This window comes from Pseudonaja textilis, chromosome 17 (assembly GCF_049901715.1).
Source record: "Pseudonaja textilis isolate UNSWEBS1 chromosome 17, rPseTex1.2, whole genome shotgun sequence".
In the NCBI taxonomy this organism is placed as follows: domain Eukaryota; kingdom Metazoa; phylum Chordata; class Lepidosauria; order Squamata; family Elapidae; genus Pseudonaja; species Pseudonaja textilis.
In genome coordinates, this window is record NC_142006.1 from 6,841,113 (window position 1) to 6,865,168 (window position 24,056).

Here is a 24,056-nt window from a genome sequence, read left to right on the forward strand (position 1 = left end):
ATCCTTCCCCCCCCCCCTCATGGCTGTGAACGTCTACAAAGACACAAGGCTGCTACACATCTCCAATGGCTACATGCAGGCTATTCAAAACTACGAGGGATGGTTTGCCAGAGGTAAAACCACATCCCTCCGAGAAGCATGCGCTATGCGTCAAAGCTGGTTACTCTCTAGACAGGGAGGGGGGAAAAAATACAACGCCCAAGCTACGGATTTGCCATCCAACAAGACCACTGTTTTAACGGTCACGCCATAGATGCTACGGGCCAGACCACACATATATACAGCATATCTACAGCTTACAAAATGAGGCGGGGCGAGGGGGAGAGAGAGAGACAGAGGGGAGGAGGAAATGAGAACAAAAGGTATTGTTTTGCAAGATTTTTCCCTCCCTCCCAATTTTTCGCATTATTATTATTATTATTTTACATCTAGGGTGGAGGGTTTTAAACTGTCAACATGACTGTCAAAAGGTTCTGAAAAACTTTCTTAAAACTTTGCACCGGGGTGATGAATAAAGAAAGTGGACCTCCAGATTCTTACATGGCTGAAGGTATATATATATATATATATATATATATATATAAATTATATATAAATTTTATATATATATATATATATATATATATATATATATATATATATATATATATATATATATATATATATATATATTATAAAAAATGAAACAGTTTGCTGTTACAACAATGGCTCATGTGTATTAAGCATACAAAACTGAAATGTTGAGGCTGCGTTTTATTATTTTTATTTTATGGCGCTGAAAAGAAGTTGGAAGTTAATCTTTTTTCATAACAGAGTAACAGAGTTGGAAGGGACCCCAGAGGACTTCTAGTCCAGCCTTCTCCTCAGGCAGGAAACCCTACACCTTTTCAGACAAAGGGTTGTCCAATCTCTTCTTTAAAACCTCCAGTGTCACTTCCTTTCTTTTCCCACACTTCTCTTTCTCCCTTTTTCCCTTCCTTCTTTTCCCCATTATCTTTCATTTCATTTGTGCTTTATTTACATTATGAGAATTTGAATGCAAATTATATTAAAAATGAACTGGTTTGATTAATGTAAAAAAAAAAAATTAAAATTTTTGTTCCAGGGATTGGATAGTGGTTCTTTTTTAGGGGAATTCTTTTAACTTCCTGGGTTTTTCATAGCCCTGCAAAATAAATAAATAAATGAAATGAAATGAAACTTGTTTCAGCCCTTATTAGCTATATGCTGCCTTAATTCTTCGGTTACGAGCAAACCTGAGCACCGTATTGAGGCTCAGTGGCATCTGGGATTTAACCAGATTCTGGTTTTCCACACCTTAACCTTGGTTTCTTTTGATGATGCTGTATTTTGGGGTGGCTTAAATTGGCTTTAACCCAACCAGGTTAGCATGTTTGGGATTTAATGTCCTGGTTGATGCACGCCGTGAATTTCACATCTGAATTATACGGCTTGTGCTGACCAGATAATTTAGCCTGGTGGGAAAACTAACGATCGCAAAATTGGCTCCATATGTAGTTCCCAAATAAATGAGCTAATCCCCCAGTTTGTAGATTTCACTGAGAAATTGCAGTGGGGGGAAAAGGGGGGTATAAGATAATATCAAAACCCTTCAGATCCGTTCTTTAAGAAAGAAAAAAAATCATGCCTTTGTCAACTTTGACCCCTTGAAGACATGTGGACTTCAACTCCCAGAATTCTCCCACTCTCTGGGGAATGCTGGGAGTTGAAGTCCACACGTCCTTCCAGCAGCCGAGGTTGAAGGTCTCTGTAACCATAAGCAATGAAGTCAAAAATAAAATTCAGGGTTGTTGTTTTTTCCCCAACTGACGGCCGTTTGCGATGGATCCGGGGAAGAAGGGGCACGGGGGCCAAGCTCTGATTTCCCACAAGCCCCCTTTCTCGAACACGAAGCAGGGCAATCCCCCTCCAGGGCTCATGTTGTCAGGATGCAGCGGAGGGAACCGATGGGGGGGGGAAAGCCGCAAGCAAAACGATGAACAGAGCATGGAGAAGCCGGTGGATCTCGGTGTTACCGGCACGTGGCAAACCATGACTCTCATTTGCAGCGGGCAAGAGGGCGGATTCTAAATGGTTAGGCCAAGACTGAAGAGCCTCGCAAGGCACAAATATTTATTTATTTACTGCCTGCATTGGAGCGGGGAGGCTCGGCGGTAAATCGAGCATCGGACGGGAGCATCTCCCCTCTTCAAAGATAATTTTTTTGGGGGCAGAGCAATTTTGCCAAACTTGGCGCCGAGTTCATGAGCCAGAGCTTGCTGCCCACTGCAGTGTAACTCCCTCGTCCAGCTCTCTGGAGGAGAACAAGCCTACCCAGGAGATGATTTAATTACAGGTAGTCTGTCAACGAAAAAGATGCTCCTTTGGTCTTTTCAGCTGCCAGAAAAAGGAAGTGGGGTAAAACAGTGCATTCCTTAAGTGCCTAGATAATCACCCGGGCAGCCCAAAGTTGTCGGAGTGCAAGGATATTACTGGAGAGCACGATTGATGACTCTTGGCTATGGATGTGTCCCATTGGAGAATATACATCCAGAGGGTGGGGGGAAGACCAGGGTCAAGGGGGAAATGAATGAGGTATTTTAGCATCAGCAGCATCCAGCTAACGCCGACATGGCCACTCCTAATAAATCAATGTTCTTTTCTCTGAGATGCAGCTAGAGACTTATGATTTGAATGGGGGTGGATTGGTTGGAGTCCTGACTTAGTCCTCATCTTACGACTGTTGGCTTAGTGGCCATTCGAAGTTACAACGGGCACTGAAAAAAAAGTGACTTAGGACCGTGTTTCAGTTTTACGACCATTGCAGTGTCTCCGGGGTCACACGATCCACTTTGGTGACCTCTGACCGAGAAAGCCAGATTGCTTCACAACCGTGTGACTAATGTAACACCTGCAGTGATTCCCTTAATCACTGCGGCAAGACAGGTAACACACACGGGGCAAAACCCAACCCATGTCTCAGTTAGCAGCAGAAATTTTGGGCTCCACTGTGGCTGTAAGTTGTAAAAAAAAAAACACATTAAGAAAAATGTATAACTCTAACCTGCCCGGAAGCCCCAGAAATCGCACTGCGATTAATCCCAATTATTGTTATTATTATTATTGTTATTATCATATACTGTACTCATTAAACATGAAACACAGTCAACTGAGCATTCAAAAATGCATCACAAATACCATTGACTGGTGCTAATGGTTGATACGGGTGTCATGCCCCCTGTGGAGACTGACTCTGAGGGAGAGGAGGAACAGCCGACAGGGAGTGGGAGTGTGGCTCCGGAGGTTATGGAGGAGGCTGAGGAAGGGCAGAGGCCAGCTGGGCAGTCAGAGGAGGACCCAGGCCCATCCCCTCTCCATCCTAGGGCACCCAGGGAGGAGAGGATAAAGGAGAGACGTGGTCTACTGGGGAGGAGAGGGCCTTGAACCTCTTCATGGGCTGCAGCTGTGACAACTGGATAAGAGGACGGATGTGCGTATGGGCTAATGCTGGAAACAAAGTGTGGAAATATCTCTAGTTTATGGTTAATCTCTGAGTTTGGTGTCCTCCCCAGTGTGTGTTCTGATATCCGTGGATGTTTTCAAGCCCTTATCTTTCCTGGTTTGTGTTGTTTTTTACTCTTTATAATTTAAACGGCATTTTTAGTTTAAACGGCATTTCTTCCTTCTTGTAACTGTTTGTGTGGGAGTTTTTTTGTCTCCAGTCAAGGATATTTGGAGCTTGGAAGCAACGTGAAGGAATAAAAGGGGCTTCACCTGTTTTTTGTGACTGTGTTTATTTTGTGTCCCACCCTGGGACATCGCACAGGTTGCTGCCAGCATTCTGGGCATCAACCAAGTAACAACAATAACAACAACAAGAACAATATTCACCCAAGCCTATCACTCTGCCAAATGGCCATTTTTTGCTTCTCCCATCTTCTGGACACCAGCAAAGAGAGTTTCACTGCAGTGGCCATTCTGCCTCTTTAATGGCACATTCGCTTTTTATTTCCCCGTTCGCCAGAGTTGCTTCGGTTTTCCAATGTTTGTGATTTTTTTTTTAAATCGCAAGGCAACCCAGCTCACGCCCTGGGGTGGGCAAAAGGAAGCTCCTTCAGGATTTTTGGGGGGGGGGGTTGCTTTTTGCAACCTCCCAGGGTTTGCTGAGAGCCGAACTGGATCTTGGAGCTAAGCCCACGTCCTCCCCTTGCAACGTTGCAAACGCGTCAGTGGCTGTGCCGTCCGTCCACACAGCATCCATGGGACTTACAATATATTCCCTAGCCTCCACGGCATAGGTGGCTCTGCCTAAGCGTTTCTTCATGTGTTCTTTGTCAAAGTACAAAGACTGAGACTGTTGCTGGGTCAGCAAAAGAAAATACAGGTGTTAAAAGAAAGGAGGAGGAAGAGGAGGAGGAGGAGGAAGAACGGGGAAAAAAATTAAAATGAAAGAGAGCTGCATTTATTCCTCTTACAGCAATAAAGGTTACCTCTAGCTGGAGCGTGATGAAAACAAAACAAAACAAAAAAAAACAAGGATAATTTGAACTGCGAGACGGTTAACCAGGAATCACCTAATTTACTGTAGTCCTCGGGGTTATGACCAGGAATCAGGACACCCAGAGCTAAGCAGTACAGTTGTTAAGTGAGTCATGCCTGACTGCGGACAATCGGGTTGCCTTAATGACTGTGGGCTCCCTTAACGGCGGTGTGAATTCACTTAATGTCCGTGGCATTGGCTGAACGACCATGCCCCCCCCCAAAAGGACATAAAATCGGATTGGTCACAGGATGACTCAATTAGTGACACAGGATGGGCTCAATTAGGGTCGTAACTTGAAGACTACCAGTATCGGTCCTCCAGGTCTCAGAAAAGAGCTAAGAAAGAGAGAGGGGACACAGAGACACCCCTTCCCCCATTGAGCATGAGAAGCCTTTAATATGAGAAGCATCTCCTTTGGATGCAAATTCTGAGCAGATATCTTGATAATCCAAGTGTCAACTCATAAAACATGTTGTATGCACGTTTTACAGTTGACAACAGAAAGAAGTGGGGGGAGTTTGAAAGAGCGGGCGGCAGTGTGGAATCGAAAGTACATTCCATTCATGTTTTCTTCAGAGACTGATTAGACGACTGAAGCTTCGGCCACGCAAAAATCTAACTGGAGAGCATGATTGATGACTCTTGGCTATGGATGTGTTTCGTTGGATGATGCACCCAGAGGGGTGGGGGGAAAAGCAGGAACAGGGGTGACAGTGAATTACGTATCTCAGAGTTGGCTACACCCAGGTATATGCCAGATGTAGAATGCTACCTTCAAATAAATATTTTTTAGTTTTGGGAGTGTGGCTCGAGGCTCGTGATTTAATTGGAGTAACTGCCAAAATCCTGACACCAAGGAGGAGTGGGCAGGACAGAGAAAACAGCTATCCCAGGGGGGGAAAAAAATCTAGCTAAAAAAATTAACTAACTAAATACGAAACAGTCACTAACCCTGATTCCATGCAATGCTTCTAATCTATTATACCGATGGTTTAAACAGAACAAGGACAAATGCATCATGGGTTTGATCAACAAACTGTAATTGAAGAACGGCATTGCACATTAAACTGCATTTTGTAAACTTCCCCACATTGGCTTAGATGACTTTAGAAAACCCACTTGGCTGGCTGTCATCATAAAAGCACCAAAATGCTTCATTTAGTGAATTTTCATGATTGCTTCCATGGCTTGAGTTATCTTTTATTAGGGGCTGAATGTCTTATTCCAAGCCAGAAAAACTGAATAATTTATCCAGTCACAGGAAAATCACAAGTGTTTCCCCCACCCCCATCCCAACAAGTAATAATAATAATTTAACACTCCTTGCATTAAGAAAACTAGCCTGGCAGTTTGTTCCTTGACAGGCTAATTTTTTAGAGGCACGAAGTTTCTTAAGAGTTTTGGAGAGATTGTTTGACACTGAATTATAATCCATCCAATTTAAAAATGGCAGCTTTCAATAGCCCATCCTGCGAAACACCAGCTAGTTGCTTAATCCCAAATAAATGAAATCCACATTAAATTTTCCAGCTTGGGTGGGGTTCCAGAGGGAGTGAACATCCAAACGTGAAAAACAGCCCTTGCTCCACACAGTTTATTTCACTTTTCTTTCTAAATAATGCCAACCACCTACCATGCTTGGGCTGCAGAGAAAAACAATCACACGCTATTAATCTGCAAGCAAACCAGAGCTGAAATAATACTAAAATCAACATCCCCCAAAAGCTGAAAAAAAGGAAGAAATTAATTAATTTTTTTTTTTTTTAGGCATTGTGGCAGGCGGATTGGAGAAAGTATTGAACTTGGACGAATCACAATGAGATTGTGCACCCACAATGCACAACATCGAGAAAAGAATCAAAAGTAAAACATGGCCAATGATTAAAAACACATTTTCTGGATGCAAAAGAGGTAAGAGATAATTAAATGGTAAGGGAAGAGGAGTCAATAACATCCAACGGAACGGAAACCACAAAGATTCAAATGAAAATCCGCTGAACAAGAATTTGCGACAAATTGCAATAAGCACCATTTTCAGTGTTGGTGCAACTTTGGTCACTAAATGAACGGTCGTAAGTCCAGGACTACCCTGACTCTAGAGACACTGCTCAGATTTGACTGTTTGGATGGCCAAAGGGAAGTTCCTCCTTAGTTCTAGGTCGCTTCTCTCCTTGTTTAGCTTCCATCCATTGCTTCTTGTCCCGCCTTCTGGTGCTTTGGAGAATAGATTGACTCCCTCTTCTTTGGGGACAGCCCCACAAATATTGGAAGACTGCTTATCACATCACCCCAGGTCCGTCTTTTCTCTAAACTAGACCAGCAACCGTTCCAGCAACTGTTCTTTATAGGTTTTAGCCTCCAGATGTCTAATAATCCTTGTTGTTCTTCTCTGCACTCTTTCTAGAGTCTCAACATCTTTTCTTCTATGGTGTGTGACCACACCTGGACGTAGGATTCCAGGTGTGGCTCCACCAGGGCAGTTCAAAGCAGTCCTACCGTTTCCCGTGTACAAAGCTCTGTGTGACTTTTTTGGGTGTGGTTTCACCGTGGGGGTTTTTGACTCCCGTGTCAAATTCTAATTCTCGGCATCTCATCACCGAGCTACGGGTCTGACACATACACACTACAACCCTCTACAAGGAAGGAAGGAAGGAAGGAAGGAAGGAAGGAAGGAGGTGGACGTAACCCTCGGATTTACCCAAACGTCACAACAGAACGTGCAATGGAAGAAGAGAGGAAAGCCGACAGACACACCCAGAGAACTTACCCCGCGCTTTAGGCTCCTGAAGCAGTGGATTTTGGGCTTGGAGGTCATGAACTCGTTGAAGCGATGGGAGAGGGGTTCCTTTGGCTGCTTGGGGGACTGAGGGCCATTTGGAAGAGCAGAAGGCGAGGCAGAGGAAGGGGGCAGAGGAGGAGGCTGATAGGGGGGTGTTAAAAGGGACATAAGCTACGTATAAGAGATGGAGAAGTGATAGAATTAAAAAAGAAAACAAAACAACAACAACACAATGAAATCAAAAGGTTCAAAAAAAAACCAAACCTGGAACCAAATAAATAAATAAGCACAGAGCACGCACACGCACACACACGCACACACGCACACACACAAAGGCCAAACAAATTTACAAGCACCAAAACCAAAACAGATAAGGGAAGGAAAAACAAAAACCCAAAACCTGCTGAAATCAAATTCCTTCCAAGAAAAGCCATGAAGGTAAAAGCAAAGGAAAGCAAATAATAAAATAAAATAAAATAAAATTGCTGACGTCATGGGGTTTGTTTTTGTTTTTTTAAAATCAGGAAAGCGGAGCAGAAAGTGGCTTGGGGGCAGGAAAAGAGAGAAAGAAAACGAGAGGAGGGGGAAGTTTGGCGTCTTGAATTGGAAAGAAATATTTTCCCAAAGGGAAGCATGATCAAAAAGCAGGTGTTTTTTTTTAAAGTAAGTGGTTAAGATGCTAGGATTGCTTGCCATGCTGCATGCAGAAGCTAAGGTGGAGCTAGAAAGAGGGCGATTCCCAACCTCCATTCCCAAGTAGGGTGTTAAATAAATGGGAAAGTATGGATAGAAGAGAATATTGGTAGCTCAGGGTTGAACTGTGGGGGCCTTGGCACTCTCTGAGCGTGGTGGTTTTCTCGCAGACATTTCTTAACCCAACTAGGTAACGTCGTCAGTGCTAGAAGGGAGTGTGGCTTTTTTTCTGCATACAGAAACTTTGAGTGGCTTGCTCCTTGTTTATATACAGTAGCTGTGAGCTTGGTTGTTTTCTTGCAGACATTTTATTACCCAACTAGGTAACAACGTCAGTGCAAGTGAGTGTGGCTTGTTCCTTGTGTCCCATAGTAGAGCTTGGTGGTTTGCTTGCAGGCGTTTCATTTACCCAACTAGGTAACATCAGGTTAGAATGCAGCATTGCAGGCTAATTCTGCCGACTGCCGACTGTCAGCAGTTCGATCCTGAACGGCTCAAGGTTGACTCAGCCTTCCATCCTTCCAAGGTTGGTAAAATGAGGACCCAGATTGTTGGGGGAAAGAGGCTGACTCTGTAAACCGCTTAGAGAGAGAGGGCTGTAAAAGCACTATAAAGTGGTATATAAGTGCTATTGCTATTGCGATCAACAGCGTTAGAATGTAGCACTGGGTACAAGCTAGCTCCTTTCTAGCACTGATGATGTTGCCCAGTAGGGTAATGAAATGTCCACAAGAAAACAACCAAGCTCTGAATTACTGAATTTAGACAGGGACTGAGTCGCACTCATGGCACTGAAGATGTTGCCTAGTTGGGTCATGAAAGCTCTTGAAGAAGTCCATCCCCAGATGAGTGAATGTCAACTTCCCAAATCCCCCAGTGAAGACACCATTGTTGGAAGTTCTGGGATTTGGAAAAGATGGACTTCAGACGGTGGACTTCAGCTCCCAGATTTTTCCAACCAACATTTGGTCTTTGTTGAGAATTCCGGGATGGTCCTGCAGAACGACAGACTTCCAACAACCGGAATTCTCTTGCCTGTTTCATTGTGGCCAAGAATTATGAGAGCGGAATATCCCTGTATCAATTAAAGGAAACCCACCAGTGGACATCGAAGAACGAGGTGCAACCACGAACATCAATAAATGATGGTCCAGTGACATGTGGGGAGGACCAATGGTCCAAACTCATCCTACACCCAACCCGTAGGCTGATCATGTGGAAGGCAAAGAAGGAGGGATAAACCAACATCTGCAGAAGTGAGGCCAACCCAACACAAGATGAAGCACCTAGGAGCATGCCTTGTTCATGCTTTGATCATGCTGGTGGTGAAAAGGAGGCGCTGATGCACGTGAAGAGGGTTAGGTAGGCCTGCTCATCCCAAACATTTGCTACCCTGCCCCAAAACGCTTGTCAAGAAGTTACCCCTAGATATCGTCCCCACCGCAAATGAGGCACGAAAGCTGAGCTAAACTTCAAAAGAATTTGGTCTTCCTTCTTGCTTTTCCCATCTCAATACCATTTTTCAAGTGGCCACAGACAAGGGAAAAAGTCACACGTGGGGTTGAAGGACCCATGGTTGTGGTCCATCAGTATCTGGTTTCCTCCTCTGTGAGGGGCCAACCGCCTCCCCCAAAAACCTGATCTGGACAGCGGAGCAAATGTTTAGCCGAAAGATTGATCATGCGGGTTGAGGAAATAAATCGCATTTTCCTAGTTGGAAGGATGAAGTTCTAATGAAGATGTTTAGGTCTTCCAGCCCAATTTAACAAGGGAGAAATTGGCTTTCTTGTTTCCCTAATGATTGGATTAGCTGGAAAGGGTCGAGCAATGGAACCAGAGAAGCAACTGAGGCAGGCATGGAAAAAAAAAAAAAGAAGGGACAGCAATTATTTAGAATTGAGCAGGAAAGTCTGAAAAAAAAAATACAAGTAATCCTTGACTTACAACAGATCATTTAATGAAAGTCAACAGTCAACTGTACCACAGTCGAAGTTACAGCACTAAAAAGGGATTTATCCCTTTTTAAAAACAGTCGTGTTTTTCATGCTTATAAGCATGGTCCTGGGATCAAAATTTGGATGCTTGGCAACTGGCTTGTATTTATGACGGCTGCAATGTCCCGTGGTTGTGTGATTCCCTTTTGTGACCCTCTGACTAGCACAGTCAACGGGGAAGCCAAATTCACTTAACAACCACGTTAATAAGTTAACAAACAGCAGTGATTCCTTGAACGCCTCTGGCTGTAAAATGGAGCAAAGTTCACTTCACTTAGCAATGGGAATTTTGGGTTCAATTGTGGTTGTAAGTCAAGGACTACCTGTAACCACCATGGCGAAGATACAACTGAAACAGAGCCAAAACTAACTTTAAACCAATTCAAATCAATTTGGCATTAAAAGCTAAACATAAATTATAATGAAAAGAACACCATAATTTCAAAGGAAAATGCATCGGAAAATTAAAAAAAACAAAAAACTTTGCCAATGAAAAGAAAATCTGTTACATTAAATTTCAAACAGGACCATCAGCTATTAGTTCTTAGAAACTGATTTCTATTTAAAATTAAAAAAAAAAAAGAAAAAAAGAAGAAGAGAGAAAGAGAGAAAAAGAGAAGAAAAAATACACTTCACTGCTGGGATTTCAAAGAAAAAAACTCACAAGTAGCAAAACTACTGTACAAAAAAGTGTGAACAACTATAGGCCAAAGTGTGCACTCGGGGAGGAAAAAAAAAAAGGTGTAATATCTACCTTGCTTTTTTTCATAAATGGCCATAATTTGCCCTTGGACTTGGTGGAAAATCTGGATTCGGACTTGGTCTCTTTGGAGTTAGAGAGACTCGATTCGGAAACGGCTCGCTTGATCGGCTGGGTGAAGTCTTCAAAATCGACATCTCCCGGAGGTTCGAAGCCCGATTTGAAGGCATCGATCACGAGCTGAGAATCCTGGATGGGACACACAGAAAACACAGGGTCATAAATTGAGGACCTTGAACCACAAGTACTTGGAAGGAACCAGCAAAGGATGCGAACTATCAACTAAGAAAGTCCCCGGAGAGTCTTACTCAATCCTGGTCAAAGGTGCTTTTTTCAAAAGGCAACCGGACTTCCTTGCTTTTATTTTTTTCCTTGAAGAGGTTTCGCTTCTCGTCTGAGAAGCTTCTTCAGTTCTCGCAGCAGGTTTCAGGATTTATCAGCTAAGAAAATGTCCCAGAATTCGGTCGAGCGTGGGAAAATTGGGAAAGCCGGGCAGTTCAAATGAATCTAAAGGTTGATGGCAAGATTAAGCCCTCGGCAGGAATCTTAACTACAGATACCTAGTCCTCAACTTACGACCACAACGGAGCCAGCTTTTCTGTTGCAAAGCGAACACTTTTCATTCCTTTCTAAATCACCTAGGTGGAAGAGAGCCAATTGCTCCCCACCTTGGAAGAAGCAAGGCACACAACGTTGTTTGCAAAGGACATGCGGATGTGTTCCCAACTTGGTAACGCTTCCAAAACTTGTCCAGGAAGAGGAAATTAAGAATGGAAAAGCTCCAAACTGGAACAATGAAAGCAAAGGAAGCGACATCCTGTATGTTCTACCTCTTCTTTTTCCAATTTTATTTGATATTTTATTTTTTGAACCCTTTGCTTTATCTTCTCGAAGCCATGCCACATCCCGTGCCCTAACATCCTAACGCTGCAAACATGACAGGAAACAGGAAATCTGATACATCCAGAGTTAATGCACCGCTCTCGGCTTTCTGAATTTGCACGGTTCAAATTTGTAATCTCCATCCCTCAAAAGGGTGGCTACCCCTGGCTTGCAGGAGAGGGCGTGCGAGCAGGCCTCCAACTTACGACCAACAAGTAAGACCAGAACTTCCACTGCTGAGCAAAACGGCCGTTAAGTGAATTGCACTTGATTGCATGAAATTTTTTTTTTGGGGGGGGGGGACCACAGTGGTTGAGCAAAGCACTGCAATTGTGAAATGAATCTGGCTTCCTCCATAAACTCTGCTTGTCAGAATGCCGGCTGGGAAGGTCTTAAATGGCGATCACACAACCCTGGGGTATTGTAACCGTCATAAATGTGAACCTGTTGCCCAACAGCCGAATTTTGATCATGCGGCTGTGCAGACGTTGTCACAAGTGCGAGGACCGGTTATAAGTCACTTCTTCCACTGCCTGTGTAACTGAACGGTCCCTAAACTAACAGTTATAAGTAGAGGACGTCGTGTAAGTGAAAGGGGATAACAGATGCATTGCCTTAACCATAAAGACCTGCAAGGAAAGAACCAAGTCCGATTCAGTTTCAAAACAAACATGGTTTACACCTGAGGATGACCTGGGTTAAGTATCAACCTTCCTCTGAAACCCAGGTTCGATGCCAGGTCTTGAAGGAAGCTGCCCACTTACGTGCTTCGGATCAATGGAATCTACTGCTTTGGTGATCTCATCCAGGCACTTCCCGATGATGGGTGTCACCTGGCGATCCACCTCGGCAAACGTTTTCATGGATTCTCCTATTCTGATGATCCGTCTCTCTTCCATGTCTTGGATTTTCTGGAAAGAGGAAGGAGCCACAGGTTAAAAAATCTCCCAGGGATCCTCTTCCCCGTCCTTGCAGCCACCTCATTAAGTTAGGTCTACACCTGCTAGGAGACAACTCAAAGCGAAGGGAAGGAAAATTTATCCTAGAGAGACTGGCATTTACAAAGATAAAATTTACAAGGGACCAAGAAAAATTGTAAAATGGTAAGCTGCCCAGAATCACTGACTGAGACGGGCAGCTACAAAACTTGAATAAATTTAAAAATAAATAAACAGAATACCCCCAAAATACTCCAATTAGAACCCAGCTCAGAAAGCCAGACAAGGAATAATGGATGGAAACTGAACAAGGAGAGATTTAACCTGCAAATAAGGAGAAACTTTCTGACGGTGAGAACAATCGACCCGTGGAACAGAAGTTGCCCTCGGAAGTTGTGGGAGCACCATCACTTGAGACTTTCAAGAAGAGATTGGACTGCCATTTGTCAGAAATGGTGTAGGGTTTCCCGCTTGGGCGGGGTGTTGGACTAGATGACCTACAAGGTCCCTTCCAACTCTGATTATCTGTTAAAATCTGTTATCCAGGAAGGTTAAACAGCAAAAATGAAGCTGAAACTTTCATTCCCAAGGCAACGACCTATAAAACCCACCCCATGCACACTTCCTGCTTTTCCTAATTTCCTTCTGCAACTGGTTAGTGAAAGGCTGAGAACAATTCCTGGAAAAAACCCCACGCAGGGAGATTATTTTTCAAAATTAGAAGCTGCTCACTCCAAATTCTTCTTTTGACAGGTTTGGGAATTTTCCGTTCCGCTTTTGGCACAGAGGGGAACGGCTGTGCTGAGTCTTTAAGGAGGCTATGAAGATGACCAAAAAAAGAAGAACTTAGAAGCCAAGATAGGAGATACCAGATGATTACAGATATTCGCTTGTTTGGGACATTTGAAAGTTTCAGCGTGTGTCTTCTCCTGTGCTTTGGAAACAAACACTACAGGAAATCCCTCGACTTACGAACAACCAAGTTATTAACAATGGTAGTGATCCACTTAACCACCGTGGCAGGGGAGGTTGTAAAATGGGGCAAAGTTCACTTTTAACAACTGCCTCCCTTAGCCACAGAACCCGTTGGGCTGAATGGAGGTCGTATGAGTCGAGGACTGTATTTCTTTTTGCTGCAAAAAAATAATAATTTGGAGGCCCCAATGGTGAGAGGTTGCAATTGGGCCAAGGAGGAGCCTCACCTGAAAAATATTGGGGATGTGCGTGTGGTAATGTTCTCGTTGCTCGTGGTTGAACTTCTGTAACGTGGACAGATACTCCCCTTTGCTGTCTTCGGCCATCTGGTGACGGAGCTGAGCTTGCTGACGTGCCTGGAGGAGAAATGGAAAATGTGACAACCTTTCGACGAATGGGATACAGGGCAGATGCTTCCGGGGAGATTTTGCACCCCTTTCCAAGACCGCTCCCATGACTTCTGTTCCAAAGCAGCTTGGGAAATAAGGGAAGGATCCCAAAAGACCCCCAGAACGAAGCAGAAACTGGCTAAGAAAAAAGGAAAGAGAGTCAGTTCGGTGGAGAGGTTAAAATGTTGGACTAGGAACCAGGAGGCTGGGAGTTCTAGTCCCGCCTTAGCCATGAAAGCTAGCTGGGTGACTTTGGGTCAATAACCAGAAGATGGTGAGTTCTAGTCCTGCCTTAGACTTGACTGCTAGCTGGGTGACTTTGGGTCAATAACCAGGAGATGGTGAGTTCTAGTCCTGCTTTAGGCATTGAATCAAATTGCTTGACTTTGAACCAATCGCCGGGAGATGGTGAGTTCTAGTCCTGCTTTAAGCATTGAAGGCAGCCCGATGACTTTGGGCTAGTCTCTCTCTCTCTCTCTCCCCGTCCCAACCCACCTCGAAGGGTTGTTGTCGTGTGGAAAAGAAGAGCAGAAAGGATGATTAATACGCTCAGAACCTTGAGTTTTGGGCAGGATTAAAACAAAACAAAACAAAAAAAAACATTTAACGGCCAGAAGAGCATCTGCTGCAGAGAAACCCAGGGGGGAATCTTTTTCAAAGCAGGAATTGGTTAAATTATTTCCTGCTGGCAATTGGCGCTGTCTTTGCATAAATATTTTCCATCAACAATCCCTTTGTAGCTCAGCTTCTCCACCCACCTCTGCCGTTTAGCAAGATTTTCACCGTCTGGTGTTCTGTTTTTCAGCCCACTCGGTTCGGTTGGCTCTCCAGCCTCCCTCCCGTCTGCTTCGCATCCAATGCCTTTTTATTTCCGCACATCCCTCCCCCCCCCCTGGATCTCGGCTCCCACTTGCAGCCCAGATGTTGCAGCTTGCTATTGGGAAGGTCCCAGGCTCTGGGGAGGAACAACGCCAAGGGTGAAGAAGGCACCCCTGCACGTGTGCAGAATGCATTCCTCTGCCCTTTGAAAGAATCCCCCTTTTGTTTAAGAAAAAAATACAAAACGGAGGGGCGTTCTCCAGGAGGGGGAGAGTTGGGTCTTCTGGCAGCCCTTATTTGGTGAGATTATGGAGAAAGTGGGGGGGGGAGAGGCTTGAAAATCTATCTAGCTTTCCTCCAGCGGCCTCCCTGACTGCTTAAGGTTGCATCCTATCCCAAGGGAGGAGAGGAGGAGGAGGAGGAGGAGGAGGAGGGAGGAGGAGGAGGAGGAGGTAGAAGAAGAGGGGGGAAAGTGGAAGAAGAGGAGGAGAGAAGAAAGAAGAGAAAAGGAGGGAGAGGAAGAAAACGAGGAAAAGAAAAGGAGAGGAGGCGGATGGGTGTAGAAGGAGGAAGGGAAGAGAAGAGAGGAGGAGGAGGAGAGGAGGAAGAAGAGGAGGAGAGAAGGAGGAGAGGAAGAGGGAGGAGGTGGAGGAAAGGAAGAAGAAGGAAGAGAGATGGTGGAGAGAGGAGGAGGAGGAGAAAAGTTTGAAAGGAATTCTCAAGCACTCTGAGAACAATCAGAAAGACAAAAGCCCCTTTGAGAAAGGCTCCAACTTGGATTTTGCTGCAGTGTTAAAATAGACAACTTTGCTTACATTTCTTTGGGAAAATGCCCTTTGGGGGGTGCTCCAGTCACAATGCATTAATGGTGTGTGTGTGTGTGTGTGTGTGTGTGTGTGTGTGTGTGTGTGTGGAGTGGGGGAAGAGAATGGACAGAATGCAAGCATTTTAATGCAGTCGGAATCCACTACAGGCAATTACTTAAAATGCAAGTCATTTTTTTTTAAAAAAAAAAGCATCCACATGCTCGGAATCCACATATGTTCATTATTACAAACAGAGACAAATGTTTTGGTTCCTTTCACCTTTTTGACATTAAATCCATCCTGTTTCCTCATCGGAAACTGTTCTTGGTTTTAATTAAAGGTCCTGCATGACAACCTGCAGAAATTTCCATGCGACGTAATTTTTTTCACACTTGTTTTTGCACACATTTTTCTTTCCCCATATATCCCACGCTGGCATTCATTTTTGACTAGCGTATTTTTTTTTCCTGCTTGATGTTGCTGAATGGAAAAAAAAGGGGGGGGAAGGGGGGGAATGGAAGTCCCGAAAGAATTAGGAAACTGACGGAGGAATGAATACTGCATTGAATGATGTGACTTGGGAGATACCTCCCTGCATTCGTGGTGATAACTCATACAGAGACACAATGGAGAGCTTCCCTACATCCTTGCACTCAGAACTGCGACTCCTTCAGAGGCACAACACATAGCTTCCTCATAGGAAGTGGCTTTCCCTACGTTCCTAAATCCAAAACGGTAACTCACACAGAGCCACAACGGGGCAGAGGACATAAAACTGTTGCAATTCCGTCCCTCCTGAGAATTCCTGGACCAAATGGGCTCTTAAGCCTCCCTTCTAATTTATCTCCTTTCCATCTTAGCCGAAGAAGCGTCAAGCCTGGCTTTGCAAAATCCAATCCCTCTGCCTCTCCTTTCCCAGATTCCAGAAACTGCAAAAGAGTCAATTAAATAGACTTTTTAAAATTCCCTACAAACAATTTTTCCCTGCAAAGGAAACCCGAGGATGGGTTGCCCCTTGCAAGAGGCTAATTCCAGAGAAGCACAGCTGATCTACAAAAGAATAACAGTCCAAAATCCAAACTCCGGATTCCTGCTGAAATGTGATTTCCAGCTCAAAGCCAGAAAGGACTTTTTCCTTTTGGGGGGGATGGAGCGGGGTGTGGGGTGATCCTCCCTCTCCCAGGCCAAATCCTGCATTGTACTGTTGCCAAACCAGCTGTGCACCCGAGAAGATAAACAAGGCAAGAACTGGGGAAACAAGACATGCCAAGTTCTGTTTCAAAAATAAACTGGATTAAAGGAGGTTTACTCTCACTGGTGAATTTTTTGTTTTTAATTCAAATTTTGGACTTCAGCTTTCACGCATCCATCAAGGTAGAGTTATGTTTCAATTCTGCTAGCCTTGGGGACACCCAAAGTAAGTTATCATACATACATACAATGAAAGGGCTGGAAAGGACTGACATATTTAATAAAAATGACCCTCGTATAGTTGGATTCACACACCATGCTTTGCTTTTCTGGCATTTGGAGAACTACTAGCTGCCTTGCTTAGCCACGGAAATTCTGCCACCACCACCCGCAATTGTGGTCATAAGTCAAGGACTACCTATTCCAGAGGTCTCCAAACTTGGCACCTTTTAATACTTGTGGACTTCAATTCCCAGAATTCTCCAACCAGCTGGCTGGGGAATTCTGGGAGTTGAAGTCCACAAATCTTTAACTTGCCAAGTTTGGGGACCCCTGACCCATGCAGTGGTTTTAACCCTTGGAGGAGCTGCTGTCAATTTGATTGGGCTCTGGCTCTGCGTTCAGGTTTCCTCTGCACACCTCCCTTTTTGTAAAAGCAACTTGCTTTCACCCCCATCAGCTCTTTGTAAAAAAAATAATCAGGGAGATAATTCAAGATAATCATCTCTTTTGGTGGGGCTTCAAAGTGCAGTTTGGGAGGCGGTGTTTGCAATTTGGGTAGATAGGTGTACAAGGGCAGCGGATGGACCACCCAGGAGGAAAATAAATTTCTCTGTATTTTCCACGGAACTTAATTTACCCTACCCCCACACCCATTGAGGCTGGAGTTTGCTGGGCTCCAGAAGAATGATTCATCTTTTTTATTTATTTAAACCCGATGTGATTGCCTGATAATGGCAACTGGATATGTTTTGCCTCTGATTTTAGATCAAGGGGTTCCTTTGCAGCTTGTTTGGCTGGTTGGGAGTCTTTAAACAAATACATAATTTGAAAAAGAGACCCTCGCGTTAGGAAGTGGGGTGGTTTCAGGAACAAGAGGGAAAATAACAAAGTGGTATGGCCCCCAGAGCCTGGGATTAACCTTTTCTCAAGAGTATAATAATAATAATAATAATTTCTACATGCATAATAATTTCCACATGCAGGGATTTTTTGAAAAAAAAACCCAGCATTCAGATACATCATTTATTGAATGAGGCAGAATGAGATAAAGGATGCATCTGAATGAGGGTTTTTTTTAAATAAAAAAAATCCCTGCATGTAGAAAACTAGCACAATAAACCTCACAAGTAGAAATCTAGCACAAAAGAACGCAAGTTGCTTTTAGAACTTTTTTCAGATTAATTAGAACTTTCACAGCTTGACAAAGGTGGGTATCCCCCCACCCAAAGGGTGCTCTCTTTGGAAGGATGCAAAAGAAATCCAATTTGTTTGGGGTGGGAAACAAGATACTGGTCCCTATTATGCAAGGAGCATCAGTACAGATTAAAACAGCCTTGGAAAGAGGAGGAGAAGGAAGAGAAGGAGGAAGTGGAGAGGAAGGAAGGAAGGAGGAAATATAGAAAGAAGCGTGAAGAGAAAGAAGGAGGAGGAAGAGATAAATAAATAGGAGAAGGGGAGGAAGAGAAGGAGAAGATAAAAGAGAAAGAGAAGCAGAAGGAGGAGATAAAGAGGAGAAGTGGGGAAGGAGGAGGAGGACAAAGAAGAAGAAGGAAGAGATAAATAAACAGAAGGGGAAGAAAAGAATGAGAAGATAGAAGAGAAAGAAGAGGAGAAAGAGAAGGAGAAATAAATAAACAGGAGAAGGGGAAGAAAAGAATGAGAAGATAGAAGAGAAAGGAGAAGGACTAGGAGGAGGGAGAAGAAGAAAAAGAAGAAACTCTCTCTTGCACTGCTCAGAAAGGAAAAATATTTCCTAACAACCAGCGAGTTCAACGCAAGCATCAAAACGCAGCCTTTCCTCAACCAGCCTCAGCCAAATATTATAATGGGGATGGAATCCAGCCCAATTATCTCCCACGGCTAACGAGCGAAGAAGAAACAAGCACCAAAGAAAACCTTAATGAGGCTCTGTGATCTCAAATCCTAGCCCACTGCCCCAGATGGGCTAACCTTCAATTCACACAAGCTGCCAATACCCAGCCCTCTAACTTGGAAAACCACCCCGGGAGCCCAACATTCACGCTGCTTAAGGGAAGACCTTTCCGAGGTGAGCTTAACCCCCGTTTTAAGGCTTTTCTCGCCACGGTTGTCAAGTGGATCACTGCGGCCGTTAAATCGGGAAAAACGGCGGGTTAAGTGAATCTGGTTTTTCGTGGGTTTTGCTCGTCAGAAGATCACAAAAGGGGCTTTACTGTTCAGTCAAAATAGACCTGCCCAATTCCTCTGTTTCTCAGCCAGCCAAAGGAGAAACGGCAGATGGGAGGGAGCCTTTTTCCCCTTCACTGCTGTGAGTTTCCCCAAAATGGTAAAAGAACCGAAGCTGGAGCTAAAAAAAACGAGCCTGCTTACTTTTCAAGACCGTCACAATTTTTTATTTTTTCACTCGGCCAAAAGCCTTCAGTCTTCCTGCCCAGGTTGGGAAAAAGGCAAAAATGCCGAGAGGGGAACTGGAAAGAATTATGTTATAAAATAAATCGACCACAAAATCTCCAGACCCTTCCTCTAGGGAAGCCCTCAACGTACGACAGGTCGTTGGAAGTTGCAATGCCACAGGGGAAAAAAAGTGAGTTGTGGCTTAGCTTTTCACACTTGTGACCGTTGATTTTGCTTCTCCGAAGCTGTATTTGCATCCCAAGAGCGTGACTCGCTATATAACTGCAGCAAATTCACTTAACAACCATGGCCAAAAAAAAGAGAGAAGGTTGTAAAATTGGCTGCGACTCACTTAACAACTGGCTTGCTTAGCAACAGAAAGTGATGGTGAGATCCGATTGCTGAAAACAAAGTCGGCCCATCAAACTCGGCCAAACAAACTTGTCCTAACCTGGCTAGCTCACCGAAATGCAACTTATTTTGCTTTCTGCAACTTTTGTTTTAGGTTTCTGCAACTCAACGCGAAACCAAGGGAGATGCCTCCAGAGACTGAGAAATCTCGTGCCACAGGAAGGAGGCAGCCAAGCCGAGGGAAAGCCAGAAAACCAGAGGCTGGTAACAAAAGATAGAGGTTGAAAACAACTTGGTTGCATCATCCTGGGAAGGCCAAGTTAATACTAAGCTACTGAGAGAGAGAGAAGGGAGAAGAACAAGAGAAAGAGAAGGGAGAGAGAGAGAGAGAGAAAGGAGAGAGAAAGGGAAGAGATAGAAAGAGGAGAGAGAAAGAGAGACAGAAAGAGAAAGAGGAGAGAGAGAGAGAGAAAGGGAAGAGATAGAGAGAGAGAAAGACAGAAAGAGGAAGAGAGAGAGAGAAGGGGAAGAAATAAAAAGAGGAGAGAGAGAAAGAGAAAGAGAAGAGAGAGAGAGAAAGAGAAGAGAGAGAAAGAGAATAGAGAGAGAGAAAGAAAGGGAAGAGATAGAAAGAGGAGACAGGGAGAGAGAAAGACAGAAAGAGAAAGAGAGAGAAAGAAAGGGAAGAAAGAAAGAAAGAAAGAAAGAAAGAAAGAAAGGGAAGAGATAAAAAGAGAATAGAAAGAGAAGAGAGAGATGGAAAGAGAAAGAGAGGAGAGACAGAAAGAGAAGAGAGAGAGAAAAGAGGAAGAGAAGAGAGAGAGAAATAAAACTGAGAGAGAGAGCGAGAGAGAGAGAATCAGAAGTAACCACAACAGCAGGAACCCTGTGGATAAACAATGTGCTATTCTGCACCACAATTATGTAAGCTTCGCATCACATGTCCCCAGCCAGGCAAAGAAAAGGGACTTAAGAATTAACACACTTCACAAACACGCACATACACACACCCCATTATTTCGGGCCAGCGACACGTCATTGCAACACCAGGCACGGACGGCGTGGCGTCGAACTCCCAGAAATCCCCGATTTGACGGGTGCCAAGAAAAGGGACGGCCCCACTGGGCTTTCAACAAGCAAAGTCAATGGGTGGGAGAGAGACGGATTCGCTCAATGACCGTGTGATTCCCTTAAGCAAAAAAAAAAAAAAAAAGGTCATAAAATGGGGCACGGCTGACTTAACCACTACAACAGCGGAAAATCTGGTCCTGATTGCAACCGTTTAACAAGCAGTAATTGTGAGCTGCAAAAGGATCGCGGCCCAAAGAGGGTTTTCAATAAGAGATTGGACGCCCATGTATCTGGAATGGTATTGTATACAGTCTCCTACTTGGACTAGATGACCTCCAAGGTCCCTTCCGACTCTGTTATTCTGTGATTAAAATAGAAGAAAACAAGTTTCTCTCTTTTTGTGTGTGCTTGTCTCTCTCTCTCTCTCTCTCTCTCACACACACACACACACACACACACACATATACACACACCCAAACCTTCTTACCTTTTCGACATCTGCTTTCGTGACATTGATGTCCGTGTCCATCTTCTCAAAGTATTGTTGCGCTCGATCTGCCTCTTTGCAATCCCGTTCAAATCGCCGTTTACTCTGACGAGGGAAGGCAGAGAGTTAGCCAAGTCCTAAAGAACCTGGCATGGCTACATCATTCTTCGAAGTTAATTGCCTGCTTGGGCATTTTATTTTGATTTTTTAAAAAAGACAGAGTGAGAGCATTTGGGGTCTCGGACTACGTCAATGATTAAGGGCTTGGAGACAACAGCATATGAAGAAGGCTTGCAGGAATTGGGTTTGTCTAGTCTAGTGAAAAGGAGGACTAAGGGGGACAGGAGAGCAGTCTTCCAGTATTTAAGAGGCTTCCCTAAAGAAGAAGGGATCAACTTATTTTCCAAAGCCCCTGAAGACAGGACAAGAAACAATGGATGGAAACTAATCAAGGAGAGAAGCAACCTGGAATTAAAGAGAAACAAATAACCAGTGGAACAGCTTGCCACCAGAAATTGTTTTAATGTTTCAATCTGCGTAGTTTTAATATTTTTATTATTTCCCTATTTGTCTTTTTATAATCTGTAATAAGTCACCCGGAATCCTCTTTTAGGGGAGATGGGCAACATACAATTAAAAAAAAAAAGTTTAATCAATCAATAAAACAGATCATAATTACAACCTTCTCTGGTCAGTTGAAGCCATGGAAAGTAGAAATCAGACCCGTAAACACCCTCATGGTTTCATTTAGCAACCGCTTTGCTTAATCACTGAGTTGTAGGTCCCAGTTGAGATCCCTAAATGAGGATGACCTTTACTCTGGAAGTCATTGGTGGGTGGAACAAGCCAACATCCTTTAGTTAGCAGATAGACTTTTACGAACAACCTAGAACTGTCAAACCTAACATAGGACGGAGTCCCGCACACTTACCGATTCCAGCTGTTTCCAACAGGTTTCTATGTATTGCTGCGCTTTCCGTCCGTCATGAAAATGCTGAAAGGAAGAATTCACAAAGTCTTATTAAAGAAAAAAATATAGGCTGACTGGGTCAAAAGAGACAAATTGAATGCCCTTTTTATGATTGTGGGTTTTTTTACAATTTACAAACATTTTAACGACCGTTCAAAGTTACAGGAGCACTGAAAAAAGCGACTCAGATTTCACAACTACAGACCTTTATCAGGCTTGGAGAGTTGCTAGGCCGATATCTTCCAAATGCCACGCTATAGCAGCAATAACTTGGCAAGAAGTCAGGAACAGATCTTCACCCTAATAAATTGAACTAATTGTCTCCTGCAAAACCCCACTCCTCTTTTCCTCCTCTTTATTCCCTATGGGAGGGGCCATTCATTGTCCACCTGTGCCTTTACTCCCAAGTCGACCCTTGTTCCTTAACTGTTCCCTTCTCCTGGCAGCTCTGTGCATGCGCACACTGGGAACAGGCTCCAGCTGTTCTTCTTCCCCACTGATTTCCGACTCCGAAGGCAGCTGATAACTGTCGGATGGCCCTGGCCCCATCTCTGCCTCTGACACAGAGCCCTCGTCTGAGCCTTCCCCAGACTCCAGGACTGGCCCATGTCCCTCCCCAAGCTCCTCACTGTCCGAGTCTGCTGCCACGTCCTCTGGCCACTGGCGGGCCACAACAGGGATTGAGAATAGCTCCACCTTGACGTTGCCCTCCTTGGAAAGAGGTTGAAGATGTGATGATTATTTCCTACAACAGTCTTGGATCCTTGTAAGATCTATCTCTTGACCTGTCCTACCGTGAAGGTCTGACCCTAGACCTGCCCCCTTGAATCTGACCAGACCACCCATCTTCTCCAGCTACACTGAGCGAAAGTCCTCTACCCGATCCATTAATGTTTCCCCTTCACTCAACCACATAGTCGGCCGTTCTATTTTGAGAGCAACGCCCTTCACGCCACAGAACGAGGAACACCAGAGAGTCATCAAGGCAGGAGAACAACCTTTAATGGACCTCCTGGGCACCTGGCCAGAGAAGGAACACCCTGTGGTGAAGGGTGAAGGAAGTTGCCTTCTGAAGGCCGGGGAGAAAGACTCCAGGGCCATCAGAGGAGACCGTCCCTTCTCCAAACCATCAGGTGCTCATCACGAAGCATCAGGAGATGTTGGCGATGTGACAAACAGCTTTAACCACAAGGTTCTACCAGCCAAGTAGCCACACAGAGGAGATGCTTCTTGTGGTTGCTAGCTCTTCAGAGCGGGCAGCAACTCAACCCAGAGGCACAACCGACACCCTTCACACTCACAACACAAGCAAAGAAGAATCCAGTCACGGACAACGTTAGGGCAAGAGATCCTAGCAGTCATTCCAAGTTCTTGGTTTTTTCCTGCATCACCAGGGCTTGTTATCTTACAATGAGTCCTTGAGTTACAACCACTGTTCACTGAAAAAAGTGACCGATGACCAGTCCCCGTACCTACGACCGTCACAATATCCCCACAGTCACGTGATCAAAATTCAGCATGCATTGATGACGGTTGCAATGGTTGTTGTGACTGTTCGGCATCACCCCGGCACTGGAAGAAGTGACCGATGGGCAGTCCTCATGCCTACGACCATCACAGTATCCCCGTCACAGTCATGTCATCAAAATCTGGGCATTTTAGCAACTGGCTGCTGAATCCTGGGGTCTCACATGACCTTCCCAGCCAGCTTCCACCAAGCAACGTCAACTGGGAAAGCTAGATTCGCTTAACAACCATGTGATTCACTTAATGAAAAGATGCCAAGTCAGGCGCGGCTCACTTAACGGCCACC

General features: G+C 44.4%; 1 protein-coding gene across 36 annotated transcripts in view; it reads right to left on the reverse strand.

Moving 5' to 3' along the window:
• Window positions 1–24,056, reverse strand: part of FNBP1 (formin binding protein 1) — a 58,971-nt gene that overhangs the window by 14,481 nt on the left and 20,434 nt on the right. For 10 of the 36 annotated variants that reach the window (XM_026712283.2, XM_026712284.2, XM_087914712.1 and 7 more), the window contains exons 5-9: window positions 22,205–22,267; window positions 21,274–21,378; window positions 13,792–13,920; window positions 12,416–12,562; window positions 10,764–10,958 (exon numbers count right to left, since the gene is read on the reverse strand). In XM_026712283.2, coding sequence (XP_026568068.2) covers window positions 10,764–10,958; window positions 12,416–12,562; window positions 13,792–13,920; window positions 21,274–21,378; window positions 22,205–22,267 — 639 coding nt within the window. Of the gene's footprint in view, window positions 1–4,270; window positions 4,361–7,310; window positions 7,494–10,763; window positions 10,959–12,415; window positions 12,563–13,791; window positions 13,921–21,273; window positions 21,379–22,204; window positions 22,268–24,056 lie in introns of all 36 variants that reach the window. The other 26 variants (XM_026712281.2, XM_026712275.2, XM_087914691.1 and 23 more) reach the window with 4 other exon arrangements.